Raw genomic sequence first — 16,489 nt, forward strand, 5'->3', positions numbered from 1 at the left:
GAAAGCTTTCAAAGCTATAGAAATTTAAAGTAGTTATGCAACTCAGTTCCAGGACAGCAGATGGGGGGGGGGGGTTGTAGTAAAAAATCCTACAAATGAGCATAAATTTTTAATTATTCCATACAGAATATCCTTCCTATTATATTTCAACATATCTACAGTGGTTAAGCGCTGGACATTATAGTAATGCGCATCCCACAAAATAAAAAAAAAAACCTCTGTTGCAATTTTCAGCAAAAGAAGAAGGTGAAGGTCTGATAAAATACCATGAGGTATAAATTTTTGATACTAAAAAAGATACAATATCAGAAACCGAGTAATGCAGTTTATAATCATTTGTTGTTCATAAAAAAAATTTTTAAAAAATCGTTCCTGAAATTGAAATGTGGCAATCCGTTATTTTGCAAAGAAAGAAAGTAAAATGTCATATTTATTTCACTAAATGTTATTTAAAAATATAAATATTTGACAAAATATTTTAAATGTAAACAAAATTTGAAAATTCACGAAAAAGAATCTATATTGTCAGTAAAGTGGAGGAAATTAACTATTACTAAAATATATTTTGCAAAGGCTGATCTATGGTCATTTCAGGATTGATTATTTATTTTGGCAGATGTGAAACCTCTATTTTTGGAAAGAGACACAAGAAATAAATTGCTCAGCAAAAAAAAGATCAAATATCCTAGTACAGTGAAGAAAATTCGAAGTAACAGAGAATACATGTAAAGACAAATGACACAAAAGTCGCTCGACCACAGTTAATCCGCTAATGGCTCTCAAATCGCCGTTAAGGGGTTAACAGCGGAGGAGGGTAAATACTTGATAAAAGATAGAATGCCGATGAAGTTTTGATCCATGAAAAAGTCTGGGGTAGTCTTGCTATTTCATCCACCTTGGCCGGTAGGAGGGTTAATATAATACTCTGCCTTAATTCATGTCAAAGTCTCGGGAACAAAAACTATGACAAAACTGAAATGAAAATAAATAAATGAATAAATGAAAATATTGCAAAAAAACTCTTTAGAATTTCAGTAGGCTTGCTTAGTTAATTTTCTCTCATATTCAGATTTAGTTCTTACCAGACTTATTAACATTCTTGTTTGCACTTTGTATTGCACATGTTTTCCTTTCTTTCTGATAAGTCTCTCAGATAATTCCTGACCACTTCTCATGCATTACTGATTCTTTCCTTCTAGCATCTTGATCCATGGCATTGCTTCAAGCTGCCTTCTAAGTTTGTCATAATTACCTCTCAGAACATCACACCACATGGTGCTTTCTCTAATAATCAGGGCAGAGTGACTACCATCAGCAGAAGTACCAATAGTTATTGGTACTTCTGCTGCTAGTACCAGATCCAGCACTCTCAAACCCTTGCTCTCCTCCATCACATGCTGTTTCAGATAATTATCCCCTTAATAACTGTATAAATTTCATTTTCATCTTGCCATGTGCTATTTCCTCCCTCCAATCTATGTTCCTATAGTTGAAATCCCTCATAATAATTGTTCAACCTGCTGATGTGTGGGATCCACATTTCTGTGTACCTTCCCCACCCCACCCCAGTCTATAGCGGCAACCAACAATGAATTTTGTTGGCCTCTGTCTTGCACACTATATTGTGTCAATCTTAAGAAGTTGGAGTATTGCTATCATCAGCAACACTCCACCTCCTATCCTATTCCTTCTGTCATCCCTGAAAATGCAATATTCTTACATTCTGTCCCTGTAACCGGTGTTCACTCTAAACTGTGCACATGCCTAGTAACTACTCACACCAAATTTTTGCTTTCAGAATTTCTAAGTTACAATTGATCATTTTTGAATGTATTATATAAACAAATTATATATATAAATCATACTTGTTACCCATTTTATTTAGTAATTTTTTCAGTCTCCCCTCCAATATTAATCTAACATATTCCATTTAATATACTAATTAGTTACTTTTATCCTGCACTTTGTGTGCAAACTGCAGAGGCATATTTGTTTAGAGTGCCTACTATCTAGACAGCACAGTCACTTGTACTTATGCAAACAGTGTTGAATTTTGTAGCTGCGCAGATTTAAGAAAATTAATTTAGCTTGCAAATTTTACAGGTTTTAGCTAGATGAAAAAAGGGCAATATTAATATAAGAAACATTACATTAATGGTTTTAGTGCATTAAACTAACTCTCGAAATATCACTGTCGAAATTAAAGCAGAAAAGAACAGTTGAGTGGCTGGACAAATCTGGCATAATTTATTTGTAAACTGATGTACACAGTGTGCCCATTAAGTGATGATTACAGGAGAGTCCTTTGAATTACAACACACTCGAGTGTGTTGTAATTGCAGATGCAACTTTCGAGTCGGGTGACGCAGCAGTTTTTTGTGTGGCAACTGTTGAAGTAAGAGTGTATGAGTGGAGCATGTCAGAAGTTGCATCATGGAGCAAAAAGCTGTGATAAAATTTTACTGTAAATAAGGAAAAAACTGCTAGAAGTGTACCAAGACCTAAAAAAAAGTTTATGGCAATGACTGTCTGAGCCATGCACTGATGTTCCATTGGCTTTCAATGTTTAAAGAGGGGAGAGAGTCCCTGTAGGACAAACCATGCTGTGGATAGCTAGTTTCTGCACAGGCAAATGAAAATGTGGCAAAAGCTAAGGAAATTGTTGCCATGACAGGCAAATAAACACTTGGCTACTCATTGAATAGCTTGGAAAAAGCCAAATTAATCTTAGAAAAAGATTTGCACAAGAGGAAGATTTGTTCAAGGCTTGAGCCACACACATTGACAAATGAACAGAGCACCAGGTTGCATGTTGTTAAAATTTCATTATGCAGTTGATCAAGATTGTGATGTGTTGCAAAGAATTGTCACCATTGATGGAAGTTGGTGTTTTCAGTTTGATCCGAAAATGAAATAACAGAGCATGGAATGGCATGAAACATCTCCTCAACAGAAGAAAGTCAAGTTGCAAAAATCATGTGTCAAGACAATAGTCATGTTCCTGGAATTATCCACTGCGAATTTATTCCTGAGGATACCAGGAACAAATGAATGGTCAATATTAGTTAAGAGTAATGCATGTCTGTACACCCACATGCGACGTGTCAAGAAAGAACTGTTCCACAACAACAATTGATTTCGATTGCACAACAGTGTGCCTGCACACTGCGCACTGCCAGTGAAGCAGTTTCTGGCTTCAAAGTTGATCTCTGTGATCAAACATCCTCCCTACTCGCCAGATTTGGCTCCTACGGACTTTTTTCTCTTCCCAAAGATGAAGTGTGTCTTGAAAGGGAAGCACTTCAACATTGAGGACATCCAATGCAGTGTGACCCAGACACTGAAGGAGGTTTACATTCAGGACTTCCACCTTGCCTTCATGCATCTGTATGACAGATGTAATTCCAAATATAATTCTTTGTTTTGATATAATAATTGTTAACTCATTACTTAATGGTGCACCATGTGTTTAATGAAGCCTGTTGTCTTCGTATATTTGGTGAGGCTATATTAAAACACTGGTAGTCATGGCAGAAGAGTTGATTTCAGGGTCCTGCTAATCGTGTTTGTGGTTATGTTCAGTTGGGAGTCAGTGATTTGTGTGAGCACTTCTTTCCCAGACTGGTACACAGTACTCTGCAGCAGAGTAAACAAGGGCCAGGTCTGAGATCCTAAGTACCTTGGCTCTGCAACCCCAACAAGTTCCAGTTAGTGTTGAGATGATGTTATTTCTCTTTTTATTTTGTTTTTTACTTTACAGATGTGATTTTTGTAAGTCAAAATTCTATCTGGGTTCACTCTCAGGTATTGAGGGTGAAAATCATGCTTGACTGGGCTACCACACAAAATTAGGTTCATTTGGCAGTTTTCCTCCTTGTTGCTAAGATGAAAAGGTGTGGATACTGTTTTTGTAGGGTTTGGCTTTAGATACCACTGCTTGAAATATTTCTTGAGTATCTCCAGATCTGTGTTTAGGACAGCCTCCAAGATATTGAAAGCAGGCAATTGTGGAGTATGGCCATGTCATCTGTGTACATATATTTGGTTGTTGTTGTTGAGAGAATGTCCGAGATATAGATGTCAAAAAGAGTTGGAGCCAAAACAGACCCCTGGGGCAAGCCATTCTGAAGGAATCCGAGTCTGCTCTTCTTCCAATATGGACCCAAGTTTTTCTGTTTGTGAGCATGGATGCTAAACAGTGTAAGGTTGTTTTGTATTTCATAATGAAACTGAGCTTTGAGAAGAAACCTCTAATCCAGACTATATTATAAGCCAATATCAAGTCAATGATGACAGCTCCAGATTTTAATTTCTTTTAGAAACCAGCCTCAATCTGAGTTGTTAAAGCCACAGCATTTTCTGCCAGGCATAAAGCCAGCTAGCTCTATAGGGAGAGCCATTTCAATGAGTCAGGATATCCTTTCAGTATGATTCTTTCCAGGAGTTTGTGGATTGAGCATAGAAGGGCATTTGGGCGAAGGTTTTGAATGGAGCTGGGGTCTTTCCCTGTCTTGGTAAATACAATTATCTTTGATTCTTGCCAGATGGCTGGTAGTTCTCCAGTAGAGATGATAGTGGAGAACAGAACTGACAACCATACCTTTCCACACTGGCCAAGCTGTTTAAGAAACTTTGAGAGGAGCCCATCAACTCCAGCAGTCTTACCACTCTTGGTAAGTGATAGGGCTTCCTGGATTTCTTCTGTTGTGATTGGGCTACAGAGGTCTGAAGTTTTATAGCATGAAACTAAATTTTGTCTAGTTTGTTGTTGAGTAGTTTGTATGTCCTTTCTGGAGGTCTTTGGATTGATCTTAGAATGTTGAAAATAAATGGGATGCAACTTGGTTTGGAAGTTCTGCCCCTCCAAGTTTTCTCAGTAGGTTTAGTTTAATCCTTTATCCCAGTGAGAGCAAACAAAGTTTGCGCCTGAAAATATCTTCAGGACTAAATATAGTGTTGTACTATCTTATCCAGTAAGTAGTGCAACACCAAGGCAACTCGTGGCAAAGGTGGAGCAAGCTACCCGGCACTTCTAACCCAGTATCTCCCATAATGCAAAACACATTTCCTATGTGGATATGTATACTGTTATGCATTAAAGGGATTGGCCATCTACCCAGACTAGTTTCGACCTTTATTGAGGTCTCTTCAGTGGGAGCCAGGCCCAGAGCTGGAGATACCAGGCAGAAGCAGTAGCAAGTCATCTGTGCCTATGGGAGTTGCCAAAAGGTTTATCACCTTTTTTAAAAATTACTCTGGATATAGAGAAAGATGTTGAAAATTTATTTATCACTAGGTTAGACTATAATAGATTTAGTTTAATCCTTTATCCCAGTGAGAGCAAACAAAGTTTGCGCCTGAAAATATCTTCAGGACTAAATATAGTGTTGTACTATCTTATCCAGTAAGTAGTGCAACACCAAGGCAACTCGTGGCAAAGGTGGAGCAAGCTACCAGGCACTTCTAACCCAGTATCTCCCATAATGCAAAACACATTTCCTATGTGGATAAAGGATTAAACTAAATCTATTATAGTCTAACCTAGTGATAAATAAATTTTCAACATCTTTCTCTAAATCCAGAGTAATTTTTAAAAAAGGTGATAAACCTTTTGGCAACTCCCATAGGCACAGATGACTTGCTACTGCTTCTGCCTGGTATCTCCAGCTCTGGGCCTGGCTCCCACTGAAGAGACCTCAATAAAGGTCGAAACTAGTCTGGGTAGATGGCCAATCCCTTTAATGCATAACAGTATACATATCCACATAGGAAATGTGTTTTGCATTATGGGAGATACTGGGTTAGAAGTGCCTGGTAGCTTGCTCCACCTTTGCCACGAGTTGCCTTGGTGTTGCACTACTTACTGGATAAGATAGTACAACACTATATTTAGTCCTGAAGATATTTTCAGGCGCAAACTTTGTTTGCTCTCACTGGGATAAAGGATTAAACTAAATCTATTATAGTCTAACCTAGTGATAAATAAATTTTCAACATTTTCTCAGTAGGGTCCAGCTTTTCTGGCTGGATTTAGAAAAGTCGATTTTTCCATGGCTGATAGCCATCTCTCTCTCTCTCTCTCTCGTGTTGTCATCCAGGGGCTTTATTAGTTTTTTAACCACTAATGGGTTTGCCAGATTCTTCATGCAGAGCTAGCATATCTTCAAGCTCTTTGTTCCAGCATAATGTATAACGAGACTGGAAACCACAAGGGATGGTTACTTTGGTTACTTTTTTTACTAATTTGACAAATCTGGTGTAATTTTGGTGCACAGGCAGGATGGTATTGATGGTTTGATCAATTTTTTCACCAAACTCCATCCAATTTGCTTTCCAAAGGTTCCATCTAGGGATGATTGGAGCAGTTTCAATAAGTGAGATAGATAAACCAATCTCCAGAAGGAGTGGATGATGTTGGCTGTTTGGAAAGCTACCAAGGACAGAACTATTTATTGGTAGAGAGTGATTGCCAGTGTGTTTAGAGACTATGCATAAATCGGAAACATATGCCTTTCTCCTTTTGGCAGAGTGAAGGTTGTGGATTTTGAGGTGTTATGCACCTCACCTTTTTGATATGTGTATAATATATATATATATATATATATATATATATATATATATATATATATATATATATATATATATATATATATATATATACATATAAAAAAAAGATCATTATCAGCCCTCCATAGAAGCAAAGACTCATCATGGAAGGTCATCACTGTTATCTGCTCAAAGCTCATTCACTTTTGATATTTGCCATATTCTCAAGCACTGCATTCCACTAAAAACACTTGTTCCTCACTCACTTCTCTATTCACACTTCCTTATGCATCTTCCAGGGATGGCTTTGTGCTATCCTTGTTTTTCCCTCCATTATATGAAAAACTCTTCCATGTTCATCTGGTAACAATCCTTTGCCAACTCAACCATATCACCCTACTCTTCCTAGCTGACAAGAACTGAAAAGTAGCATTTCCTCATTCTCTCCTTATACTGTATTCTGATAATCTGATACTACCTTATTCACTCTTTCTGGACTCTCTTCAGTATATCTTCTTCACTTTGAAAACCAGGTTATCAAATGTGCTTAGCAATTCATACGTGGCCTGAATAAGGCCTTCTAGAATGAAACCATTGCCTGTTTATTTCTACATGTTAATGCCCTCTTTGTTATGACACACACTTCTAACAGTGTGTCCCCTTAATTTCAGGTCCTATTCCACCATTACCTCCAAATTCTTTCTTTCATCTTCCTTTGTAAAGATATTCTCACCATTCTTGCATTCATCACACCTTGTCTTTCAGATTTCAAAATCATACATTTCATATGGATTACAGAAATAATTCCCCACTTTGCTGTGATTGTATTAATTGCAATATACTAATTGAAATATTAAATAATTTTCATTTAACATTTCAATCAACCAAAAATCGACCTTAATTTTCATGCACTATTCTGGAATTTCTATATGCTGTCAGTCCTCATACTTATAACAGTCATCCAATTTAACATGTTCCCTGAATACCATTTCACTTCTGCAATCTGTGGACCAAGATATTGTTAATACCTTCAAGCTTATCATTTATTATTATTATTCTTGCACAGGCACCTGCATGGAGTTCTAACACTCATCATCAGAGACCAAAACTACACGATTTCTATCATACCTCTCCTTGAAACCATTAACAGACAAAGCACGCACAACTAACTTAGGCAACCCATTTCATTCATTCACTACTCTCCAAGTGAAAAATCTAGTCCTCATGTCCTTGATAACCACACTCTTACACAACTTCCAAGGATGACCTCATGCTCTTCCTCCTCTAGCCAAGTGCTGAAACATTTCCCCTACATCAATCCTCTAAAAGCTTTTAAGTAATCTATCATATCCCCACTTTTTTGCCTATACACTAACTTTTGCACCCTCAGTATATCCTTATAGGGACCATTCCACAAACCATTCACCATTTTGGTCACTTGTCTCTTGATCATCTCTGCCACTTCCTCATCCTCAAGAACCTCAGGTGACCAGACCCAAGCAGAGTAATCCAGATGTGGTTGTACCAAGGCTTTATAAAGAGAAATGATAACTCCCTTATCTCTGCTTGTTAGTGTGTTAATAAACATGTAATCCTGTGAGCTACTCTGGCTATTTAAGCAGTAAGCCCTCGAAACTTCAACTCTTTATCTACTACTACTATCCCCAAATCCCTGGGTTCATCTCCTGGAGTACATTCTTTCAATGTGATACACAGCTTGTAATCTTTATATTCCAAAATGCATAACTTTACACTTTTAAACATTAAATGGACATCCATTATGTTTTGCTCATACTGTCAGCCTATTTAAATCATTCTGCAGCCTGGATTTACTATTACCCTATCCATCTTTGCATCATCAGCAAACAATTGGATATCTCCCTTCAAATTATTTCATGTATCATTTATATACAAACTAAACAGCAGTGGTCCAAACACTGAGCCCTGTGGTACATTACTAGTCATCTGCCTTCTCCTGGATTCTGCTTCTCTATATACTACTTTTTTGGTATCCATCCACCCTTGTTATCCATATCATCAGTTTCTTATCCATCCTCATTTGTTGCAGTTTGTGTAACTGAGTTCCATGTGTTATCTTGTCAAATGCCTTTGCAAAATCCAGCAGTATCATCGTGCAACCATTCCCTTTATCCAATTCAGTTGTCACTCTATGCTTTTGCTCAGGCTATTTCTGATACTAATGGTGAGAAAACCTTCACATACTTTTGGAAGGAATATAACATTTTGCATAGTACAAAGAATGTGGGTGCAACTTGGAGTGAGGTAACAGCAGAGTTATATGAATAGACTTTGGAAAAAGCTGCTGAAAAAAAAAATATTCATACGTTTGTAGGATCCAACAAATACAAAGCCATATAAGAGACTGGTGACAGAAGATAGTGCTGCTAGCTAAAGAGCTTGACACTGAAGATGTAGAGCAGTTGGTGAAAAAAGCTGTGTAAGAAGAGCTCTCAAATGAAGACCAGCTAGAAGCAGAAAGTTATAGAAGATGAAGTAAGAAAAAAAAAAAAAAGCAGAACAAGAAGAAGGAGCCAAGCCCTTAATTTACAGTGAAAAAATTAGCAGAGGCATTTGCCTCTATTAATAAGACAATTCAAAGAAGAAATGGACCCCAACATATAGAGATTTAGCAAATCAGACAGAATGATGCAAACTGTACTTGCTTGCTACAGAGAAATTTATGCAGAAAAGAAAAGGCAAATTGTGCAGACTGAGTTGGATGTAATGCACAATTTTTTTAAGAAGTCCAATCCTGCTGTCACCTCATCCACTGAAAATGATCCTAGACATGATGCATCTCATGAACCATCCTCAGAATACTTTGATAAAATTCCTGAATTTGATGAATTTGTTGATGAGCTAGCCTCCCCTCCTTCAATGAGTTGTCCAATTAATAAAATAGCAGCATCTTTGAAGAATCACTCTTGCTTCACATGTTCTGATTATTTTGCTGGTAAGTGCATATTAGCACTGTATACTAATATGTCATTATTTATTATAGTACAGTAATGTACTGTACTATAATACTATACAGTAATTGTATGTCATAATCTGTACAGTGTATTATTTCACTCTAAACAAAGAGTAAAATTAGTCAAAAAAAATTAATTAAATAAATAAAAATAGACCTCCATACATTTAGGCTTGTAGAATTTTTCACATAATTTTAAGGTTCACATAGTAATTTCTGACTTACAGCATTTTTAACTTATGATGGGACCATAAATTAAAAAGGAACCCTGGATTCCAGGGTTCCTTTTCTTACAACAGGGTTCCATTGAACCCTGTCATAAGAAATATAGTACATTGCTGTATACAGCAATGTACTATAACATGTTATTTAATGACTGGCAAGTCAAAGTGAGTGAAATTGTGAGACTATAGGCAATTCAAAAAATCATCATTCATCAGGACAATGCACCTGCCCACAAAGGTGTTTTTGGCAATGGGAAAATTAAGGGATCTGCACTATGAATTGCTGAAATATCCACAGTATTCACCAGATTTGTCTCCTTCTAACCTCTATCTCTTCCCAAAACTAAAACTCTTCCTCGCTGGTCAGCGTTTTTCTTTGAATCAAGAGGTGATTGCAGTGTTATTATCCGTGATAATGCAGCGGCATTATCCCGTCCCTGAACCACTACAGGGATTGGATAATGCAGCTGGAGCATTGCTGGAATAAATGTATTATTCTTAAGGGAGATTATGTTGAAAAATAAAAATAATTTTGAAATTATAAATTCGTTTTTTTTTTTTTCATTGTTTGGCCGAGATCATTTCAGACCACCCTCGTATAAACCCACTTTAATAACTTATATGCTTTCATCATGTCTCTTCTTTTTCACCAATCAGTTTTGAAGCCCACAGTTCTTCAGTTGTTGTCATAGGAAGCATTCCATATACATGCCACAATCTTTGTCATTCTGGATCCTCTCCACCACTTCTTCATCTTTGTTGAATCCAGATAACCAGATTTGTGTGTAGTAGTCCAGATTAAAGCTGTACTTAATTATTTTTTATAGCTTTTATGTAAAGCTTTACAATAACCTCTCTATCCCTGTTTGTTAGTGTTTTCTTCAAAAACCACATAATCTGATATGCTGTTTTGGCTACATTTGCAATATGGGCAAAGGCAGCCAAACTTCATTGTTCCTCGTCCACAATCTTCCCTGTCCACAATCTCACCCCCCCCCCAAGTCCCTGGGCTCATCAATTTCCTGCAGTTCAATTTCATCAGTATAGTACATATCTTGCAATCTTTTCTTCCCAAAGTGATGGGAAATATTCATGCAATATTTTCCATCAGGTCATTTCCTATATCATTGATGTACAAATTAAACAACAGATAATATACCAAATATCCTTGGTGCTGATACAAGTTACACTTTTGGGAAACTAAATGCAGCCATCTGTAAAAACATGATTTAGCAAGAAATCTAATGCTTATTGCCTAGCTGTTTCTTTTTATTTAAAAAATTTATTGGATAATTTATTTAAAAAATATAATAGTATTTTAAATAACCACTGAATCGTATTATCTGTTAAATTATTTTTTTCTCATCTTATCTAAAAATATTGATGTTCTTATTCTTTTTAACAATTAACATAGTGGTGTTTCTTTCTTTCTTTTGCATATGCTGTAGTTCTCTCTCTCAAAAGAAAAACAAAAAAATAAATCAATAAAAGTCATCATGCCCTGAAAAAAAGACTCATTATTGTTTAAGAATTTCATATTTTTATGAAATTCTTTTTAATAAACTCGATTTTTTATAGATATTATGTTTGTTTTTTATACTGATTTGATATTTTTTTTGTAATTTTTTTTGCAGTAGAATATGTTATAAAAGAAAAAACAGAGCTTCTTGGTTTTGATATTTTTTTTTTTTTTTTGTTTTGTTTTTCTGTTTTAGGATGTGTCGTAAAAGAAGAAACACAGTTTCATGGGCAACTTCCTTTCACTTCTCCGTCTTGTGCTTCTCATTATACTTTTCCTTCCCTTACTTCCAAATTTCCTCTTCATTCTGAGCAACCTACTACCCTTCACTTTGCCAGGAAACCTGACCAGAAAGATCCTGACTATGAGACATTAGAATTTTGGAGCTCTTCAATAGATACTACTACTGAAAATGACCAATTTGTTCACATTCCTGATGCTGGTGATGTTAGAGTTTACAAAGAAAGAGCTGGTCATACTATGCACTTGTTTGTTGAGCCTGTGAACAGAGTTGAAGTATTGGCAAAAGAAATAAGAAGTCGCATTGGTGTTAGTATGAAAAGAAAAATGCACTCTGATACCTTAGTTGAATGCCAGCAGTGGTCTGTAGAATCACCAGTTGATACACTTGGAGAGAAAAAAGAAAAAGATATTACCAATGAAAAGGAAACTGTTATTGTAAAAAAAAATAAACGTCACCTCTCAAAAATTGAAAATGGAATATTTCAGCAAGCATCTTTGCATTACATTTCTCTCACATCAACATACATCTGTATTGTTCTCTGTGATGAATTAAAAGAAATGGCAGAAAGTACTGAGATTTTGCGTATCAATGTCGATAATACTTGCATGGTTTTAAGGCCAAATCTTTCTGTTAATAGCCATTCATCATATTGCCAAAGGGATATACAAGAAATTAGCTTTTGTATTGGAAATATTCAAATTGATAACCAGATGGATACTAAAGGGGCTCTGGGTTTTGACTATTCTGTGATACTTTTACAGGAGAATCCCAGTACTATCTCCGGAAAGAAAAAGAATTCTCTAGGAAAACATTCTTTGGCCTCAGTGTTATCTGAAGCAAGAGAAAGATCATTCCTGGTAGTTGATTTAGTTATTGAGAAACTGAAAGATGTATCCAATTCATCATCAACCATACAAAAACTATATATTTCTTTACAGCCAGTGTCTGTGTATTTGGAAGACAATTTATATTATAAATTAAATGAACTATACCCAACATTTCTTCCACCATCCTTTCATAAACTCAACAAAAAATCTGGAGAATTCTCAGTACCTAATGATGTGATTATGGCATCCTCATCCTTGTCACATCCATTACATATTCGTTATTTCCATATTTCTTCAGTAAATCTTCTTCTGAGCATCCGGGCTTCTGCAAAGCTATATTTAGCTGTAGATCACTCACCACTAGCATTTAAAATTTTTGAGAGACAAGAACTATTTACTACTAGCTATAGATTAGGGCAGCTGCTTACATATCATTATTTAACAGGAGCTTTATTAAGAGCAGGTAAGATGTGAAATTATTTCAGTTTGAATTATTCTACTAAAGTTTTAATGTAAAGATTAAATCTTGTTATAAAAAAAATAAATAAATAAAAAAACTTTGGATCATACAGATTACTTTGTTGTATTGAAATTTCATTATACTGGATAAAGAAAGAAAACAAATTATAAATTCCTTTTATTTTAAAATAGTCATACGAATGAAAATAATCATTAAAAATGAAATTTTCAGTACCATTTCACTGCTAAAAAACATTCTCTGAAACATCATATCATAGAGGATAAATATGCATAAACTTTTTCATCAGGCCGTTTAAAGCATCTGAGAATGGAATTTCTTCATCAGGCAGCTCAGCAATGTTACCTTCACTTACAAACATCATATAAGCATTACACAAAGATGCCTGTACATTTTCAATAATTTCCTGGTCCATGAACTTACTCCCTATCAATAAATAGCCATATTCTTCTATGTTATCTTTATGATTAACTGTCTTGTAAATCCCATGGCAGCAACTGTTGAAGCTTACCTTTCTCTGACTTATATTCCACTTCCATTCTAGAGAGCTGTAATAATAGAGATAACTATTCCAGTTCTTCAATTCTTGCAAATAGACAAGAATTTAAGTCTTCTTCCAACATCAGTATAGTTGACTCTATATGGATGACTATACTGTAATGATCACATTACGCTTCCTTAGTACCTATTTTTTCATTATCCTTTGAAAGTAATTTTAGCAGTAGCTTTTTGATAAGTTGACTCCTGGAATGCATTTTGACTGCACATATGATTTCTAAGTCTAAAGGTGGTTGGAGAACTACTGCAGAGATTTTTTTGGTTAGCCGAGTGGTTAGCATATTCACTCTCCAACCAAGAGGCTATGGATTCAAATTCTGCCATGTGAATGGATGTTATGTGATTGTCTTTAAATGAGAAATGAATTTCATTGCATGGTTTGAAGCCACAGCCCCACTTATTGGAGGCCTGAAGTGGCTTGAAAAAGGTTCAATGTTTGGTCTCTATAGTATGAATTCTGGACTATGAAAAAAATAAATAAAATGCAAATACAGGCAGCCCTCGGTTTACGATGGTTCAATTTATGCCGATTCATGATAACGCCAGATGCCTGCACGTTTTTTCTTACTGTAAGTGTGGTCTGGCTGAGAAACGACACCTAGCAGGCACTCTAGTGTTTGAGTGTTTACCAAGCTACTACAACATATATGCATCAAAACCTAGTTTTACTGTTGAATCTACTTAATTGTTCTATTTAATTTTTTTTTACATACATACGTATTTAAATTGATAAAAGTACGTAATTACATGCCATGTCTGATAAAAGAAGTGCAGAAAAGTTAGCAGAACTTGGTGTTAAGAAGGCGCAGAAATCAATCACACTTGAAAAGAAGATGGAGGTGATTCGAAGAATGGAATATGGGCAGACCCATGCTAATGTCTGTAGAAGTATGAACTTACCTCCATCGACTGTTACTACAATTATGAAAAATGCAGATAGAATAAAACAGTCTGTGCAACAATCTGTGGCAGCACTAAATGCAAAACATGTAAGTTATAGCAGGGGTAAACTTCATGAAAAAATGGAAAAATTATTATTATTATGGGTGGATGACTTGAATCAGAAAAACATTTCTCTGATGCAGGCTGTTATAACTGAGAAAGCAAAAACAATTTTTGAGGATCTTAAAAAGACAGATGGAGGTGAAGAAACATTTTTAGGAAGCAAAGGTTGGTTCATGAGATTTAAGTCTCGAAGTAAGTGCCATGGTGTCAAATTATGTGGTGAGGTTGCAAGTGCAGATGTTGCGGCACTGGCTGCTTTTCCTAAAGAATTTCAAGACTGTGTAGAACAAGGAAGTTATCCTCCTGATCTCATTTTTAATGTTGATGAGGCTGGGTTCTACTGGAAAAAATTGCCATCACACACCTTCGTTTCCTGTGAAGAACGTTCCGCTCCAGGTTTTAAAGCTGCAAAAGATAGACTTACGCTTTTGTTGTTTTGGATGCAAATGTCTCCGGGACTTTGAAGCTTAAACCAATGTTGGTGTACCATTCACAGAAACCACGCGCCTTCAAGGGTCTAAAAGCCATGCTGCCAGTCTATTGGAAATGGAACAAGGAAGCTTGAGTTACACAAGACGTTTTTATAGATTGGTACACAAATTATTTTTGTCTTACCATGCTTCACTTCTGTAAAGAAAATTTTTTGCCAGTCAAGGCATTGCTTCTCTTGGATAATGCCCCTGGACATCGTAAAAAACCTTGCTGAAGTAAGAACACCATTGGATGTCAAGGTTGTTTACATTTCCCCAAACACAACATCGCTTTTGCAACCGATGGATCAGGGGATTATATTAATCTTCAAAGCCTATCATTACCTCTGTATAACATTTATGGAAATGGTAAGACTCTTGGACGCTTCAGGAAAAACTATTAAAGACTATTGACAGTCATTCGATATTTTGAAGGGCATTAACAACATCAAGGCAACTTGGAACGAAGTGTCAGCAAAATGCTTAAAAGGACCATGGTGAAAACTTCTTTCAGCATTTATGCATGACTTCGGGGATTTAGAGCAAGAGGAGAATGTTATTGAAGACATCACCAAGCTTGCACGAGAGGTGGGATTGGACGATATTACGGCTGAAGATGTGACAGAAGTCTTAGAGAGCCATCATAAACCGCTTTCCAATGAAGACTTGAAAGAATCAGCTGAACAATTAAGTCAACATCCAAAGGAGGAGAAAGAAAACAAAGAAGGTCCTCTGAGAGATATAAAAACGGCCGATTTACAGCATATCCTTGCAAGCTTAGAGACATTGACTGATTGACTGGCTCTGCGAAATGGACCACGATTGGGAACGGAGTGCAAACATAAAAAGGAGTATAATCGCATCTATTCGACCTTACACTGAACTCCTTAAAGAAAGAAAAAGAAAATCTGGGCAGTTAACACTGGATACTTTTTTCAAAAAAAATGCAGATGATCCGAAACCAGAAACTTCAACATAGAAATATGTAATATTTTTTTAAAGTTTCATATTTTTTGTATATAATTTTGTTTTGTTTTCCTTATTAATAATTTTATTTTAACAAATATATATGTATGTATTATCAAAGCTTTAAATATAATAATGTTACACATACTCATGTGCATATTTTTTGACTGCATGGAACATAATTTTGTACCTCCCATTAAAATTGGGTCCGTTTTATGCCTATTCGGTTTACGCCGGTTTTTTCAGGAACGAAAGTGAGGCGTAAACCGAGGGCTGCCTTTATATATAAAATAGGGGGGGGGGGGAATTTCTTAAACCGACCAGTATGAATATACTATGATTTACAAAAAAAAAAAAAAAAAAAAAAAAAAAAAAAAAAAAAAAAAAAACTTTCATGGGTCCCATAAAATGAAAAATTTTTAAAAATTATCATTTTAAGAGAAGAATTTTCTTTTTTTTTTTTCATCTGAGCATCCATGTTTTAGCTATTCATTGAATATTGCTTGTGTCATCCAAACACATTTGTTCACACACAATAATCAAACATTCTTAAAACATAGATTTACATATCTTCCAGTAATCAATGATTTCAGCTTTTCTTATCAAGAAATATTGCAGAAAAATAAGATAGTTAAACATTGTCTTGATTTCTTCCTTCCT

The 16,489-nt window shown here is 35.7% G+C and overlaps 1 protein-coding gene across 1 annotated transcript in view; it reads left to right on the plus strand.

Moving 5' to 3' along the window:
• Vps13B (vacuolar protein sorting 13B) overlaps positions 1-16,489 on the plus strand; it is a 1,316,993-nt gene that overhangs the window by 1,177,585 nt on the left and 122,919 nt on the right. The window contains exon 44 of the mRNA XM_090406926.1: positions 11,478-12,815. Within this exon, the coding sequence (XP_090263052.1) occupies positions 11,478-12,815 (1,338 nt within the window). The remainder of the gene's footprint in view (positions 1-11,477; positions 12,816-16,489) is intronic.

Source organism: Typopeltis vanoorti, chromosome 17 (assembly GCF_054136105.1).
Source record: "Typopeltis vanoorti isolate ZY-2024b chromosome 17, IOZ_Tvanoo_1.0, whole genome shotgun sequence".
NCBI lineage: Eukaryota > Metazoa > Arthropoda > Arachnida > Uropygi > Thelyphonidae > Typopeltis > Typopeltis vanoorti.